General features: G+C 36.0%; 1 protein-coding gene and 1 long non-coding RNA gene across 3 annotated transcripts; both read right to left on the reverse strand.

Annotated features, from left to right (window-relative positions):
* Positions 1 to 232: 232 nt before the first annotated feature.
* On the reverse strand, positions 233 to 7,432 carry LOC128207295 (uncharacterized). Its single transcript, XR_008256674.1, has 3 exons — positions 6,588 to 7,432; positions 5,910 to 6,074; positions 233 to 5,170 (listed from the first exon to the last, which is right to left on the reverse strand). It is a non-coding gene; the product is annotated as an uncharacterized LOC128207295 (long non-coding RNA).
* A 300-nt stretch (positions 7,433 to 7,732) lies between these two features.
* On the reverse strand, positions 7,733 to 14,872 carry LOC128207294 (uncharacterized). Of its 2 annotated transcripts, none has more exons than XM_052910135.1 (3): positions 14,758 to 14,872; positions 12,450 to 13,528; positions 7,733 to 11,851 (listed from the first exon to the last, which is right to left on the reverse strand). In XM_052910135.1, the coding sequence occupies exons 2-3, from the start codon at positions 13,518 to 13,520 to the stop codon at positions 10,805 to 10,807; spliced, it is 2,118 nt and encodes a 705-aa protein (XP_052766095.1). In that variant the 5' UTR covers positions 13,521 to 13,528; positions 14,758 to 14,872; the 3' UTR covers positions 7,733 to 10,804. The 2 variants fall into 2 exon arrangements, with proteins under 2 accessions (XP_052766095.1, XP_052766094.1); XM_052910134.1 differs by having other exon boundaries at positions 14,368 to 14,819.
* Positions 14,873 to 15,238: the final 366 nt, after the last annotated feature.

Consider the following 15,238-nt stretch of genomic DNA (forward strand, 5'->3'; position numbering starts at 1 on the left):
TTGCTGCAAGATGCAGCAATTGGATGTTAGCGCGGGCCAACTATTGGTTATGCAAGTCTATATGTAGGGTCAGAACGAAGTAAATGAGGTAAGGACTAACATTGATTGTAGATGTCAGTGAAATGAAGTTACTTAAAAGATGACAGAATTGGGCTGTTGTTTTGAAATGAAAATGAAACTTAACACAATAACAATTGTACAACTGATGGTATATCTATGACAGAAACCATAATTGTATCAAATAACTTTATTCATGAACTGTATCAATATACACACATTTATAAAAGACAACATGGCCACAGTGGTGGTTTTCTTTTGGAGTGGCTGATATGATAGCTGAAATGTTAAATATGCCAACATGATTTGGTAAATTCTGGGCAAAGTTCGAAACGTTGAGAATTTGAAGTACTTTGGTGAAATGTTGACTTTAAACAGGAGTAGCACCAAAGGTTTATTCAAAAAACTAATTAAGGACATCTGCTTAAAACAATGTTTACTTTTTGCTAATAATTCGCCAAACAAGTTGACCGTTATAATTTAGTGTTACAAATCCATTGTTTCTAACTGAAAAACACATACAACTGTTTGCTTATGTAACAGATTTTAACACAATTAAAAAAAAAATACATTTAACATAAACTAAAAGTTGGTTATACATGAGCTGAAAGAAAGAAGTCTGATCATCATTATTAATGTCATTTTCCTTGTTCTGTGGCGTAGATGATTTATAGGCATGCAGTCTGTTTTAAACAAAGGAAACAAGTTAAGCATATACTGACACTTATAGGTAATAAACATTATGTAATCATCATGCATTATGCACTTTTAAGGCATAAGATATAAGAATGATGAGCAGAATGTGATGCAGGTTGATAGTGGTATGACTAGGAAGTTGATCACTTAATGTGTATGGAAATATAATGACACCAAAGATTTATGAAGAATGTGCTGAAAATTATAGGTTACAATGAAATGAAGTGAGGAATATGTTTTAATACATGAAAAGTGAAGCATTTGTACAAAGTTTGGTGGAAATGTGTTAATGTTATTTTGCCTGTAAAACTTCTCAATTCTTTAAAATATGACATTGAAATATAAGAATAAATACTGCATTGAGTATTACTGAAATGTGAACATATGTACAAACAAGAAAGAACATGAGCAATATGACATTTTATATACATTTTGTATACAACAAAGAGTAATAAGCATGATAACAAAATATACAGAGTTAGTATGTATGCTGGGAATGGCAGAGTTGTACTGAAATGTAATAAACAATAGAAAGAATATTTGTTATAATTTGGTGTAAGTGCGACATATACATTATGACCAATACTTGGAATAAGAATGCACACAGACAAATTAATACAATACTAAAATACATGCCGCCACTATTTCATAAGCAATGAAATAGAACAGGTATGAAAGAAAAGAATATAAATGAAAATGCATGAAAACCTAGTAATATGTACCTAGTATGCAAATGCACAGTATTTGAATGAAACTATTTATAGGGTGATAAATATCTTTTACATGGGGGGGGGGCTTAAAAAGACTCAGTTTCAGTTGTAATGTTGGAATGAATTGGGTTGAATATAGGTATATTTGTTAAATGATGTACTAACTTAAAATTTGAAAGTTGTCAAACCCAAAACTATAAATGATATGCCTGGAGTTTTATATTATCAGTATAAGCATTGCTAATATGGTTGATAGCCAAAAGGCCATTATTTTTTAAAGTTTGAAAAGTCATAAATCACGAAAATGAAAAACAACAACACACAATAGAATGGTTAAGGGTCATGCAAAAAAAAGCAGGGTAAGTTGAGAAGTTGAAACAGGCATACTTTTTTAAGCATTATGAATTCTAATGTTTGTAAATGGAGAGTCAGTGCCTATAAAAGAGACATTGAATGATATATTCATCAGAGTTAAAGCTGCACTCTCACAGATTGAACGTTTTGACAACTTTTTCATTTTTTGAGTTAGAACGAGCCATATTTTGCGAAAATCCATTGAAACCAGTTATATAAGACTGTTGACAAAAAAAGATTGCAGATTTTTATACTTAAGTTCAAAAATTGATGTTTTATGCAATTTTCTTAAACTGTTAGTAACAGCTTAAGCCATAAGACATTAATTTTCAAATGGAAATATGAAAATCTGTGATTTGATCTTTTGTCAGTAATCTTAAATCATTTGTTTGCGGATATTAACACAAAATTTGCGCTTTCCAAGACAAACAATAAAAAAAGTTGTACAAATGGTAAATCTGTGAGAATGCAGCTTTAAGCATAACAGGTAGTAAAGAATGGTGACATGGCAAAATGACATAGTGATATAAATACAAGTATTTCTTGTAAATTAACATTTTGTAACTGTTTAAGTGAGATGTTGAAAAACAGAACATTGTTAAATATATGTACATATGAGAAATTAATTTAAACATTAATGGGAATTAAACTTAGCAAAAGCATAGTGATATCTACAGAGCATTATGCAAACATCAGTGTTCAGATAGACAAAACCTTGAATGAGAAGTCTTATAATACTGTCAAATGTCTCTGATTTTAGGAACATGTTTTGTAAATAATTATTGAAATTGCAGAACATTTAAGAAAACAATAGGAAGATAAGTAATCATTATGATGAGGTTATTAAATAATGTAAGATATTGGCACAACTGTCACTTAACATATTGACAGAATGGTAAAACACAACATAGGCAAAAATGGAAGTACACTATTTTATAAATATCAAATTTCAAATCTCCCGCCACAGAGTGGGGAGGGGATTACAGAAACACTTCATCAGTCTGTCTGTCCATCTGGCTGTAACATTTCGTGTCTGTGCTATAGCTTACTTATGCATTGATGGATTACCATATATTGCTTGGTACAAATGTTGTCCTCATTGAGACGATGAGCAGTGACATTGACCAGGGTCCATAAAGATCAAAGTCACACGAGATATTTAAATGTCAGAGTACACATACTCGTGTCCGCGCTATAAACTCTTCCTACAAATATCAAGTTTGGTCACAGTATGTGAGCCTTAACTGAAACAGTAATCTATTTTTAGTAACAGTGACAACGACCCTAGGGGGCCAAAAAGCATCCATTAAAGCTCTGCATAAACTTGTCCTATATACCAAGTTTGGTCACACTATGTCAACCCTTCCTTGAGTTATTCAGTACTTACCATATTTCTATTTTGACCTTGACCTAGACCATAACTCTCGGGGCCAAAAACACAATCTCAAGAAAGGTCTCTATAAACTCTTCCTATATACCAAATTTGGTACCAATTAGAAGATCCTTACTTAAGTTATTCAAAACCAACCCTTTTTCTATTAATAGTAACCTTGACCTTGATCATAGGGGCCTCAAACGCATTCCCATAAAAGGTCTCCATAAACTCTTTGCATATACCAAGTTTGGTCTCTTTATGTCAAACCTAGCTAAAATTATTCGATACATAAGGTGACTTTGACGCTGCTCTAACACCAGCCCGCCCGAACAATGACACAGGTCATTCAAATATCTTGTTTTCCCTTTATGAAAATGTGGTTAGGAATATAAAAATGTGCCTTTCAAAAGAAATTAAAAGAAGAGTTAAAAAGAAAAAAAAACATTCAAGGGCAATAATTTGTATTTAGGGTTAACATGAAGTTATGTTCCTAAGTGTAAGATGGTCGTCAATAATTATGCGAAGTATTAAGTGCATTGAATGAAGGTATAGAAGTTTTTTTTATTAAAATCCCAACTTGCCCTAAAACTTTAACCTAAGTCAATCAGGGGCCATAACTTGTATTAAGGATAATATGAATGAAGGGTATAGAAGTTATCAATAAATATATCAACCTGCCCTAAAATTTTAACCTAAGTTCCATAGTCAATCAGGGGCCATTATGTGAATAAAATATGATATGGAGTTATCATACCTAATTATGTGATGGCACTGAACAACTGTGTAAAGTATTAAGTCAATTGAATGAAGGGTATTGGACTTATTAGTGAAAATCCCAACTTGTTCTAAAACTTTAACCTGCCCTAAACCTTTAACCTAAGTCAATCAGGGGCTATAACTTGTATTGAGGATAATACAGAGTTATGTAACCTCATTGTGTGATGATCCTGAACAAATGTGTCAAGTATTAAGTTAAATGAACGAATGGTAGAGAAGTTATTAATAAATATCCCAACCTGCCCTAAAACTTTAACCTAAGTTTGATAGTCAATCAGGGGCCATAACTTGTATAAAGGAGTTATCTATTCCCATTATATGATGGCCCTGAACAACTGTGTGAGGTATTAAGTCAATTGAATGAAGGGTATTGGACTTATAAGTGAAAATCCCAACTTGCCCTAAAACTTGAACCGGACACCGACACCAGAGCGAATAGTATAGCCCACCTTATTCTTAAAATAGTCGAGCTAAAAAAACACAAATGTGATAATATATTTATAACATGTGTTTTCTCTTCAAAAACAGTGAAACAAGGTTATGACATCACCACAAAATATATGTATCACTTTATCGAAAATACTTAAGGCTTGCTATTTCATCGATGTTATGAATCAAGACTCATTTTCCTTTTTTTTAGCCAAAATAACCTTGACATTGATCTTACCTACACTACACACAATATGTATAACTTTAAAAAATACTCTTTTATTATGTTCAAATATTCAAGAATATTTTAGGTTACTGATCATACAACTTGTATTTCTATATTCTTGACCAGTGGTTGTGTACAATTTTGATCAGATTCAACATACCGGTCAGGTTGCGAGAAAAACAAATTGCCTTGTGTTGACTTGATGTAGTGTCAGCTAAAGCATTGAGGCAGGTTGTTTCGTTAAGAATCAATTGGTCCTTTCTTGCAATGACAAGTTTTTCATTTTCAAACTTTCCTCTAGCGTTTATAGGGAAGAGCACTGTGAGGTAGAAGTGAAGTGCAGGATCTTCACCGATTGTTTTCAGTTCAGGTATTGTGATGAGGAGTAACTCAACTGTTGAAGATCAAGTTGGAACAGTTTCCGCATTTCATACCTACTGCTGCGTTTGATAACAACCTCAGCTGTGCAAAAGTAGGTCACTTGTGTAAGGGACTGGCTCTAACATGGAGGACATTTGTCAAGGTCCATTTACTTGTTGCCACACTCTAAAAAGATATGAAAGGAGTTTGTTATGATATCATGATAAGTGAATGTAGCACTGAAGACCTGATAACATGAAACATGAGAAATAAAATAACTCTTAACATTAAACTGAGGTGAATTTGTTAGGTTTCAAGGTTGATTTCATAAGCTTTATTCGAAATGTGAATTGACAGGTAATTTGCAATTTGATGTCAATTCTGAATCAGGTTTTACAAATCAAACATTGATGCATGAATTGCAGAATAATAATTAAGATTAAGTATTTATATACAAGTAATGATTTCATTCCTTTATTCAGCTATTGAGTTAAGCAATTTTGTTAGAAAAAGTGAAAAAATGTTATTAATTTTTAGGAAGGCTTGTTTATAGGTCATGTATTTTGTGCGAAATAAATATCAAAATGATGTCTAAAAAAAGATTATATTGTGAAATAATGTAAGCTTGTAGAGTTAATTTTTTTAAACATTATATGAAATTGTGAATAATTGTAAATACATTCAAATATTTATTGAAATGCATTGAAACATCCATATGTTTTTGTTTTATTAAAGGTTGAATGTTAATACCAAAAGCAATGCTATTTAAAGTTGCAGTTAAAAACTTAACAAAATATTTGCCTAGCTTTAGTTGTGTTACATAACAACACAAAATGCAGAAGGTTTGGGATTTCATTTTTAATATGAATGCTGGCTATTGTTCTGAAACCATAAAGTTAACAGGAAACTAAGAAAGAGAACAAACCTGGTTTTGGGCAGCGGGGCAGCACTGATATTTGTGGGCTGAAGAATACTCATTTCTTGGAACTCCTCAGTCCTGGCCCATTATTGTTGGGCCAACATTTTTTGCAGTTTTCATCTTGAAGATGAAGCCCTTTCTGTTCAATATTTACAACTCTTGTGGTAGAAACTGGAATGTAGGATGATAAACATAAATATACATTTTATTGAGACAGAATCCCGTAAAACATGTTTATTATTTTAAACTAATGCACCAGTCAATTGTAACCACGACCCCCAAGGTCCGGGGGTATACCAGGGATAGCCGGGTGGCCCTGCATTGCAGGGTGAATGGGATGGTTATGTCTCGCTTTAAATATAGCAGGGAATGGGCCTTACCTAGGGCCCCTGGGGTGCGGGGGCATTTGGCGAGATTAAACCATCTGTTCATCCCCGCAGGACGTGATTTTAGTCAAGATTGGCTGGACCTATGGTCAGGGTCCTCACCATTCCCCTGACCGGGGGGGGGGGGGGCGTGGTTTCAATTGACTGATGCATTAGTCTAAAATAATAACTGGTGAATAATGAAAACGATGCAAAAATTTAATGACTACGAACAAATCACCTTAAACTCGTTACATACAGACTGACATGCAAACTTTGCGCACGCATTACAAAGAAGGGCTTGAAATATCATCCCTACCATTGTGACTCATTCAGTTAGACGCGTTAATGTCCAAATCGAACGTTTTTGTTGCGGTATTTCTCTTCGAATCACCCTCTCGCAATTTTGACCTTGACCGCACACTCGCCTATATCTGAAATGCAAGAAGCGTTTTCATTGGACGGCTATCATTCCAGGTTTTAATGACGCAATTTGGAAAAGCCTTCAAATGTTGTCCAAAATGAAAGTAGGAATACCGCAAAAAAACCGTGCTACTGTTTAAATCGAAAGACACGAAACCTGTTTTTAAAATGATATATATAAAATAACAATAGTTTTTCAGTTCACATCGTAACAAGAAAATGAAAATACCTTTCCCCAACCGCCAGCGTGTTGACCTCGATATCCCTAGTCTACTGGACGCTTGCATCTGACCCGTACGTGTCATAACCGGGTAATCAGATAACAGACTGGTTCACCGATTTTCTAAGATTATTGTAAGATACATTCTGCGCATTCGTGGTTTATTCTTTTATGTAGAAATATTTAAATAAAAAAAGAGAAGTTTTCTCAACAACTGTGCATTTATGATATTTTTTCTCTCAAAGAGTTATTTAAAAAAATCTCTGGTTTTAATTTGCCTTATATTTTCAAAGCTTCACATATTAGAAGATTACCAATCTTCTATTGCAAAATCGAACAGGAACCAGTCTAATGGCGAACTGCTTCGGAATTATCCGAGAGCGGACGGTAAGAAACGGCGCATGCGCGATCAAAACAATGAAAACGCCGCATGCGCAAGCCCATTGCACCAGGGACACTTCTAAAACAATCAATATATGCGCCGGGCGCCGATGCGCCCGCGCAATAAATAGAATACTAGGTAAGTGCCGTGGATGGAGAAAGTTTATTTGGCTCGGCTGTAGATTTTATATTCCTCCGCCTTGCCAGATAAACTTCCTCCATCCACGGCACTAACCTAGTATTCTCAATATACATTTATATAGAATGAAGGATGTAGTTTACACGGGTGTTCTATAGTTGGAATTATAGTAAAAGGGAAAATATTCGGCAAGATCGTTGATCAAACAAAATCATTTATCAGTCTGGGCTTTATATAGGATTTTCAGACAAGGTACTTTTTAATACTTTTCTGCCTTTTCTAGCAATTTTTTCCCGGGCTCTGAATTTATAACAACATCTTTTTCAATATAAAATAGTTTTTAATACAATAGATACAAATAAACATACATGTTTGATTACATAGCTAAGATTAAAACATAAAATATAGCGCACAAAATTCAGATTGCTATTGCCAGAAATATACATTTCCCTAAAAAAACAAGAATTCCGCGAATCGGATGTGTCGCCTGTCGGGAGCGCCCTTAAAAAGCCGCCGGCCCTAGTAATTTAAAAACTAAAACACAAAAAACGGTCAACACACCATTAACTGTCATTATGTTTTGACAGTGTAAGAAATAGCGCTATTTGCAGGAAAAAGATCTTGACATAAAGTATTGAAATAACATCCATTTCTTCCCTGCCTAGTTATTATGGGGTTGTTACTATAAACAAACAATTTTAGGCCTTATAAGCATAAAGGGGGTACATTCAATTACAAAGCATTTAACAAAACTCTCTAACAAAGCATCTTAAGACAACAACACAATCATTAACAATAAGAATAAAAGCAATAAAAGACATAATAATGACACATACATGTACAATGACAACGCTTTCAACAAAATATCATTAACCATCTTAAAGCTGTACTCTCATATTGACCGTTTTGACAATTTTTTGTCTTGGAATGAGCCATTTTTGCGTTTTTGTCTGGAAACCAGTGATATATGACTGCTGACAAAAGATCAGATCGCATTTTTTTTCATATTTACATTCGAAAATTGATATTTTGCGGCTAAATGCGTAATTAACGCTTATGAAATGTGAAGTATTTGTGCAGTTCCCCTAACAATTGAGATCTGTTATATTGTGAATTATCTCATATGACTGAAATGAAGGCATTGAAACCAAAAGCAGGTGATTCTGGGACAAAAACTTTACAAAATGTCAAAACTGTCAATCTGTGGGAGTGCAGCTTTAACAAAGCATCCAACATTCATTCAGGTAGAAAAATACCCATGAATAAAAAGGAAAGAAAAGATATACTTCCTTAAACGAAATGTAAGAGCATGCGCAAGAAACCGTCAATATGATTGAATGGATTCTGCTTCACTTATTTGCCATTAAAAGAGTTTCGGGCCATCAAAACAGTTTCGGGCCATCAAAAGAGTTTCGGGCCGCCGGCCCTAGTAATTTAAAAACAAAAAACACAAAAACGGTCTTCCCAGCATAAAGTGTCATTATGTTTCGACAGTGTAAGAAATAGCGCTATTTGCAAGAAAAAGATCTTGACATAATGTATTGAAATAACATCCATTTCTTCCCTGCCTAGTTATTATGGGGTTGTTACTATAAACAAACAATTGTAGGCCTTATAAGCATAAAGGGGGTACATTCAATTACAAAGCATTTAACAAAACTCTCTAACAAAGCATCTTAAGACAACAACACAATCATTAACAATAAGAATAAAAGCAATAAAAGCCATAATAATGACACATACATGTACAATGACAACGCTTTCAACAAAATATCATTAACCATCTTAAAGCTGTACTCTCATATTGACCGTTTTGACAATTTTTTGTCTTGGAATGAGCCATTTTTGCGTTTTTGTCTGGAAACCAGTGATATATGACTGCTGACAAAAGATCAGATCGCATTTTTTTCATATTTACATTCGAAAATTGATATTTTGCGGCTAAATGCGTAATTAACGCTTATGAAAGGTGAAGTATTTATGCAGTTCCCCTAACAATTGAGATCTGTTATATTGTGAATTATCTCATATGACTGAAATGAAGGCATTGAAACCAAAAGCAGGTGATTCTGGGACAAAAACTTTACAAAATGTCAAAACTGTCAATCTGTGGGAGTGCAGCTTTAACAAAGCATCCAACATTCATTCAGGTAGAAAAATACCCATGAATAAAAAGGAAAGAAAAGATATACTTCCTTAAACGAAATGTAAGAGCATGCACAAGAAACCGTCAATATGATTGAATGAATTCGGCTTCACTTATTTGCCATTAAAACAATTTCGGGCCATCAAAAGAGTTTCGGGTCGCAGACCCTAGTAATTTAAAAACAAAAACACAAAAACGGTCTTCCCAGCATAAACTGTCATTATGTTTTGACAGTGCAAGAAATAGCGCTATTTGCAGGAAAAAGATCTTGACATAAAGTATTGAAATAACATCCATTTCTCCCCTGCCTAGTTTTTATGGGGTTGTTACTATAAACAAACAAATTTAGGACCTCAAGGGGGTACATTAAATTACAAAGCATTTAACAAAACTTTCTTAAGACAACAAAAACAATCAAACAATAAAAATAAAAGCAAGAAAAGCCATAATAATGACACATACATGTACAATGACAACGCTTTGAACACAATATCATTAACTATCTTACACGTGCACTCTTATATTGACCGTTTTGACAACTTTTATTTTTTGTCTTGTAATGAGCCAATGTTTTTGTCTAGAAACCAGTGATATATGACTGCTGACAAAAGATCAGATCGCATTTTTTCTTATTTACAAAAATTAATATTTTGCGGCTAAAAGCGTTATTTACGCTTAAGAAATATGAAGTTTTTATTCATTTTCCCAAACAATTGAGATCTGTTTCATCGTGAGTTATCTTGTCTGAGACAAAGACTTAACAAAATGTCAAAACTGTCAATCTGTGGGAGTGCGGCTTTAAGAAAGTAAGTAGCCTTAATGCAGGCAGAATAAAGTTACCGTGAATAAAACGGAACTAAAAGAAATACTTCCTTAAACGAAATGTAAGAGCATCAACACGCCCGTATACATGTATACTAATTGTCTATTAAAATCATTATGTATTTTCATGTTTCACTGGAAACGTTTAAGTGATCGTCACTCGTTGCTCAATTTGTCGTTTGATTTCAGTATGTGTATGTTGAAATGTATTAAATCCAGTGCACTAAATCATGTGATATAATGTCCCTTTTGTGACCTCCGAGGCTCAGTATGTATATGTGCTGTTAAATGTTGTCGTGATTACACATGTGTATGTATACATGTAAATATCTTCATGTGATAGAGGTCCCTTTCTTCGTTTCGTCATGCTCATATGATCATGATCCCTTTTGAGCATACATGTATCTACTGAACATACAAATACTGTGCTAACTCAACTACTTCAGTAAGTTCTCCGATGTCAATGCGGTCTCTCGGTGCGTTTCTCCATGTCTGAAACAATGCCGCCATGACGTCAGGATTAACGATGATGTCATCATTTATTTCCGGTTTCAGTCGTTTTTCACCAACCTGCTTTTTTAGCTGTATCAAGCTCAGATTGTAGAATGGCTCTTCATCAAAAATAGTCTCAAAAATGACAAGACCTAGCGACCAGATATCGGCCTTCATCATGTCCGAAGCCTTCAACATTTCTCCTCGCAGAACCTCCGGTGCAGAATAACGGGGCGTGCCTGCATAACAGACGATCGCGCCGCCCCTTGAAGATGTTCCTGACTGCGTGCTGTTCTTTACGAGACTGAGGCCAAAATCTGTGATTTTTGCGATGCACGTTTTCCCTTCCGTGTAATTGATCAGAATGTTTAGGGTTTTCAAGTCGCAGTGTGCGATTCGTTCACAATGTAAGTATTGAATGCCTTTGCAGACGTCAGTTATAATGTCTAGACGTTCCGTCTCAGTGAACGTGATATCGGGCACGGTATGCAGGGCGTCATAGAGACTCATCTGCATGTACTCCATGACGATGCAAAAATTCGGACGTTCTACGCATGCGCCAAGGAACTTAACGATGCTTGGATGATCAAGAGCGCTGAAGGTCAGAATTTCGCGCTTAAAATCATCCTCAAGTCGCTTGCTGAACTGTGTGACTTTCAGTTTCTTCACGGCAACGGCGCTTCCATTCCATTCCGTCAGAAACACCTCCCCGAACGTGCCTTCGCCAATCTTCTTTTCAGGACTTAGACTAAGCTCCGAGAACGGTATACTCTCTTGGAAATTCGTCAAAAGGGACGCCCTTGTTTTTGGCTTGGCCCCGTGGGCCTTTTTCCATTCCATCTCTTCATTCTGTCTGTTCAGGCGGTATACGGCCTGATCAAACAGCTCCAGGTATCCGTTTTCGGATATACCGGTGTAGAAGTCGTCGTCAATACCACGATAGTCCCCAAAATCCACCAACTGAAATGACAAATTCCACGTTTAAAACTCTTTTTTTTAATAAAAGCTGCACTCTAACAGATTTACCGTTTTTCCATATTTTTTTTATATTTTTTTGTCTTTGAATTAGCATATGTTTGCGTAAATATCTGCAAACCAGTAATGAAAGACTGATGACAAAAGATGACATCGCAGATTTTCATATTTCCATTCCAAATTTAATGTTTTATGGCTTAAACTGTTACTACCGGTATAAGAAAAATGCATAACACATCAATTTTGGAGCGGAAATATGAAAATCTGCGAACTCATCTTTTGCCATCAGTCTTTTATCACTGGTTTGCAGATATATACACAAAAATTTGCTCGTTCCAAGACAAAAAAATAAAATAAAAAAAAGTTGTCAAAAATTCAAAACGTTCAATCTGTGAAAGTGCAGCTTTAAACCCCGTCGGAAAACCTTATAAAACATTATAACAAAAACATATACATATATGCGATATTCTTAATTAACTTACTAGTGGTATGGTATAAACTTATTTTAACATCAGACACTACCTAAACATGTAACATTTATATTAAATTAAAAACGTGCTATACGGAAAAGCTATTTCTGTACCTCTTCTCCATTCTGGAGTTTCTCCAGCATCTTCGGTATGCCCTTGGTGATTCCGCATTTCCGGGACACCGGGCGGCACCCTCTTGGTTTCCCCGCCCTGTCCAACTTCTGATTCTGCGGGCTGTTCGCGTAAAACTCCTTGCTAACTTTTCCCGTTTTCTTGTGGTACACGGCCGTTCCAACAATCTTACCAACGCGACCCAGCTTCCGGTTCATGTAGTTATCCACGTACACCTTAGTACTACCAGGGTCTTTTCTAGAGACGGGTGCACTCCCCTTAGGCAGACCAACCCGACCTAATTTCTGGTTTTGGGCGTTGTCCGTGTACAAGCCCGATGTAGATGATGTTGGTCGGGAGTACCTGGCAGTATCCGGGCTTCGCCTGTCGGATTTGCTAACCACAGCTGTACCGCGTTCCATTCCGACACGGTCATGGGACCGATTATACGCGTTATCGACGTAGGTTTTCGAGCGTACAATTAGCTCCAGACTCGAACTCTCATAGGATCGATGGTTTCCGGACGCCGATTCTCCTTTGTGTATTGGCATGCTCCCCATCGGCATACCTACACGGCCTGCAGAACGATTATACGCGTTGTCGACGTAGGTGTTCGAGCGTACACCTAGCTCCGGGATCGAACTCTCATAGGATCGGCGACTTCCGGACGCCGATTCTCCTTTGTGTATTGGCATGCTCCCCATCGGCATACCTACACGACCTGCTGCGCGATTGTATGCATTGTCTACGTAGCAGTCCGCCGAGCCGTAACTTCCACCTCCGCTTCCGCTTTTAGAAATTGGCATACTGCCAACAGGCAAACCCACTCGTCCGACACTTCGGTTGTACGAGTTATCAACATACGCTTTGGTGGACGACCCTGAATAGCCGCTATAATCACCACCGCCATAACTATATCCGTTACCACCTCCGCTGCTAAATCCGCTACCACCTCCGCTGCTGAATCCGCCACCACCTCCGCCGCTGCTCCTGGAAATAACCATACTGCCAACAGGCATCCCAACGCGCCCAACGCTGCGGTTATACGCGTTGTCCACGTACGAACGAGGCATGCTGCTTCCTGAAGAAAGAGTTCATTAATGATTAAAACTTAAAAGCGACAGTGTAAGCATAAGGACATACCTTATTTAAACCAGTATTACTTGTCCCTAAAACACAGTTGGGCACTCTTTTGATGCTCACGCTGTTGTATATATAGTCGGCAGTCGTTAACTTGAACAAAAAATGTAAGTCCATATTACTAAACGATTCCACACAAGAACGTGGACAGTGCTACAAGGTTCAATACCTGCAACCACAGTGGCTTGATGACAAAAGCTCATTAAAGTCATAAAAATCTGTTCAACTAGCCAAAATTATATTTTACTCATACTTGAACATGGATATCATCAAAAATATAACATTGCCTAAAACATAAAATGAGATTTGACAAAATTCAAAAATACCCAAAACTGGAAATATTATTATGACTTTAATGAGACTTTGTTAAGTCTTTGTAATCAAGCAATCAAGCCACTGTGACTGCACCCCCCCCCCCCCCTAAATTATACATAGATTTCACCTCCTTATGCAACATTTAAGAGAAACAATTATGGTAAGTCGACCAATTTGCAGGGACACCCCCCCCCCCCCCCAAAAAAAAAAAAAAAATACCAAAAAATATATATAAAAAAAACTATAAAAAAACAAAATAAATAAATAATATTAATAAATTAATTATAATTATTTAAAATTAATATTAATAAATGAATAAAGACCAACTAACCAACTAAAAATTAAATAAAAAATTGTAAAAATATTCTTTTTAAAATGCAGTGTTCCCACTTATAAGGTCTCTCCTGATAAGATATAGTTCTCCTTGTCATCCAGAAAAACAGTACTAACTAGTTCCTAGTATACCTAGAGTAGCTCCGTAACCGGCGATCGTGAATTATATGAGTAGCTCCGTAACCGGCGATCGTGAATTATATGAGTAGCTCCGTAACCGGCGATCGTGAATTATATGAGTAGCTCCGTAACCGGCGATCGTGAATTATATGAGTAGCTCCGTAACCGGCGATCGTGAATTATACAACTTATTCTGCTCACTACTGAGTGAAATTTATAAATGTATATAAAGTCGTATAATGAATTAAACAATATTCTTCTATATAAATGAAAGCACATGCGCAGATTGACATTTATTTATAGATAGACAGTTTTAAAAACAGGGTATTTATATATAACATGTATACGTATATAATTCATAAATTATTCTATATTGAGTATATCATATAAGCTTAATCTTACCACGGTCAGGTAGAGTCCACAGTGTGATAAACAATGTCGCTCAGGACTGTATGTGTGCGTATAAATATGACTCACTGGAAAAATCAACGACCAATTTCAGAAAATGGTTTACTTTCGTTATCACTTCCTCGAATACACACGGTAATACTAGACTCGCGCTGCGGCTGAACGCATTATTGGGTCAAATTTCGGTCGCGATGTAAAAGGAATGTTATTGCCACATGATATTTCGATGGGTTATACCGAACGATGAGTAAGTGTACTTATCTCGGGGCCACAATCAATTTCAACAAGTAGTGTATTTGGCCTTTCTCTTCCGACTCACACAATTATACAACGATAACCCCAGCAGGGCTATTGAAGTGTTGTAAGCGGACCGTGCACAAGAATTTCGAGTAATTCCACTAGCCGAAATATTGTATTTAGAAAGGCCGTGATAACTATTTATGTAATTGTCCAAGGTCAAAGTTATGTTATGTAA

The sequence above is a fragment of the Mya arenaria genome, chromosome 11 (genome assembly GCF_026914265.1).
Source record: "Mya arenaria isolate MELC-2E11 chromosome 11, ASM2691426v1".
Taxonomy (NCBI): domain Eukaryota; kingdom Metazoa; phylum Mollusca; class Bivalvia; order Myida; family Myidae; genus Mya; species Mya arenaria.